Raw genomic sequence first — 2,926 nt, 5'->3', positions numbered from 1 at the left:
TGATTATCGCTATCCGTCGCTTTTTCTGGTAAGATATGCACTCACAGCGAGAGAGCTTCGACATCGAGATAACGCGATGTCTTGCGGGGTTTCGCTGGTGATCAGAGTCTTGGTGCATAGGGTTTTCTACGGCGTCCGTGCCAGCAGGATCGATACCACCTCCCTTCGAAATTTCGACAATCCTTCCAATTTGAGCGCTATTTTCCCCCACAGCTGGATGTTCGAAGAGAAGCGTTGTGATTTGAGTTTCTAGAAAACTCCGTGTATATTCCCATGTCTAATACGAGTCAAACACCGGTCCAGACAGGTACCCGGATAGTGACATCGCATGCAGGCACCTGATTTTGCTTCGTTTACGGCAGGCGATATGTTAAGTATACAGCCTGGGAATTGTCTTAGATATGATCGCGACGCACTGGGAATCCGACATTGCCCAGGTGGCATGGCGATAAGAACGCGAAACTGGAGAACACCCCAAAGGTGCCGCCGAAACTACCAGATGCAGTAGCCGTGGAAAGCCGCACTAAAATGTCGTGAAGATTTAGCGTTTGAACCCTTGCCCGAGCGGTTCTTAAGCTCGGAGGATTATGGACACCGAACGTGCCGAAACTGTTTTAATGGGGCAGCCGGTGCGGTGGCTTGAACGCTGGTTTGTGGCACAGTTCGCAACAGACCAAGTGAGCAGGGACGATGCGATGAAGGGGTCTTCCCGTCTTTGCGCGCGAGGCTCTCTGTTAACAAGTTGAAGAAAGCTCTTGCGCAAAGACACGCGTAATTGGGCATTTGCCGTGGTCACCTTGCTTTTCGGTCGGACTGAGGCGTGTTGTGCTTAGTAGCATAGGATTTTGTGCACCAGATGCCATTATCCGTTGTGCGCGATGTATTGTACAACGTCATCATCTCAAATAAGCCGTGCGGGTGGTGTGCCACCGGGTAAGTCTGCCGACCTGAAACGCAGTCACATGGAGCGATTAATCTAGAGCGGACATGATACGGTGACATCGAGCTGTGAGACTCGGACTCAAAAGCCGTCGCACAGTGCTAGAGACCGATGTCTCGGCAGATTCATCGACTATGACGCGAACACCACTTATCGACAACTAAGATCACTAGCCAACGAAGAAGATGTACGCAATCTACGTAGAGTCACCTGCGCGAACACTTGGATATCGGATGCGCGAACTACCATACTTCCGCAATTAGCTACGAAGAGTAAAATGAATCTCGATTTCATGTCTAATAACGTGACTGGATGAGCGAGTAATTCGCTGAGGTATATTACATTACTCCATAAAGATCGTCCCTTACAAGAAACCCCCTATGGATATCATTCACACAACAAGCCCTACACAATTTGCGAACCTGTATACGCTTACAAAAAGTAAACTGCAGCAGCGCCGAGCAGCGCGCTCATGCCAATGGCACCAGTCTGCCTGGGGGCAGCGTTGTCAGTGTTGGAAGGAGTGCTGGTGGGGTCAGCAGCATCGCTAGCGTCTTCGCCGATGCTGGTGGTGGGAGTGGGCTGGCCACTGGTGAAGGGAACATCAGAGACGGGAGTTGCGCCCTCGAATGCTGGCTCTCCCTCGTCAGAGGTGGAGTCGGCAATGGTCGCGTTGGAGGGGTTGAGGACCTCGTCGATGACGTGAACAACACCGTTGGCAATGAGGATGTCGGAAGCGACGACACGAGCGTTGTTCACGAAGATACCGCCCTCACCAATAGTGATGGTGAGTTGCTCGCCGTTGGCAGTGGTGAGATTGGTACCGTTCTCGAGGGTAGAAGAGTAGCCAATGGTGCCGGCGATGACGTGGTAGGTAAGGATGCTGGCAGCGTCCTCAGTGCTTAGGTTACCGAGAGCAGAGCCAATGTTCTGGAAAGCCTCGTTGTTGGGTGCGAAGATGGTGATGTTCGGGGTGTTGTTGACGGTGTCAAACAAGTCGGTCGCGTTGATGGCTCCGCGGAGGGCAACAAGGTCGGCGGCAGAAAGGGTGTCGGCAGTGTTCTCAGGTAGAGTAAGGACACTATCGATAATGTGGATCACACCACCAGTGAAGTTAACATCCTGCGTTTGTTAGCTAAGCAAAAGACAAAGTAAGAAAAGAGCACATACGGCTGTTGTAACAGTTGAGTTGGCGAGCAGACCACTGTAGAACATCACGCTGTCATCCATGGCAATTGCCTCGACGACCTGACCTCCAGTGACATTGGTGAACATGGGGTTGGTCAACGCTGTAGGAACGAAGGTGCTGGTGTTGGTGATGTCGGTCGACCTGAATGTACCGTTGAGCACGTGGTACTGTAGCAGGGCGGTGAGGAGGCCCTCGTTGGAAGTGAGACTGGAAAGTGTCTCATTGTCGATCTTTCCGAAAGCACTGTTGGAGGGTGCGAGAATCGTGATGTTGGTGAGACCAGCCAAAGACTCAAGTACACCTGCGGGAATGACCGACTGGAGGGTGGAGAGCTCGTCGGTGGAGTTCAAGGCGGCAGCGAGATCAGGGACAGTCTCGTTCTGAGCAAGTACGAAGCCCGCAAGGGCGAGGACGGAGAGTTGCTTGAGCATGTTGATGACAGGCCGACCTGATGATACTAGGATATCACGAGAGGAGGTAGTATGAGGTGGATGATTGTCCAGATGGTACACAACAAGAGGGGAAGCTGGACAATAAGTACTATGCCACCCATGCACATAGCCACAGACCAATTGTTCCGCCGGGCCTCAGCAAGGTTGGCATTTGCTCTTCCAAGCACATCTCGAACAAACGCCACCGGCCAGTTCTTTCCGCACCCCATGCTGGCCAATAAGGCCTCCTTTCGTAGCACGGCCTTCCAGGGCGAAGCTTGTAGCTCGCGATGTTGCCCAGTGACAACGGGAAAGAGTTTGCCAAGTCATCGCACAAGTGGAGCTATGACACAGCTGAAGCCGTAC

At 52.5% G+C, this 2,926-nt stretch overlaps 1 protein-coding gene across 1 annotated transcript; it reads right to left on the bottom strand.

Moving 5' to 3' along the window:
* Positions 1-1,372: 1,372 nt before the first annotated feature.
* On the bottom strand, positions 1,373-2,560 carry J4E83_002230 (uncharacterized protein; the record flags this gene model as incomplete). The annotated part of the gene is made up of 2 exons (XM_049329180.1): positions 1,373-2,062; positions 2,111-2,560. The coding sequence occupies 2 exons, from the start codon at positions 2,558-2,560 to the stop codon at positions 1,373-1,375; spliced, it is 1,140 nt and encodes a 379-aa protein (XP_049192152.1).
* Positions 2,561-2,926: the final 366 nt, after the last annotated feature.

Source organism: Alternaria metachromatica (assembly GCF_023757995.1).
Source record: "Alternaria metachromatica strain BMP 0045 chromosome Unknown scaffold_3, whole genome shotgun sequence".
In the NCBI taxonomy this organism is placed as follows: domain Eukaryota; kingdom Fungi; phylum Ascomycota; class Dothideomycetes; order Pleosporales; family Pleosporaceae; genus Alternaria; species Alternaria metachromatica.
The sequence above is the reverse complement of the archived record's forward strand: the minus strand, read 5'-3'. Positions and strand labels throughout refer to the sequence as shown.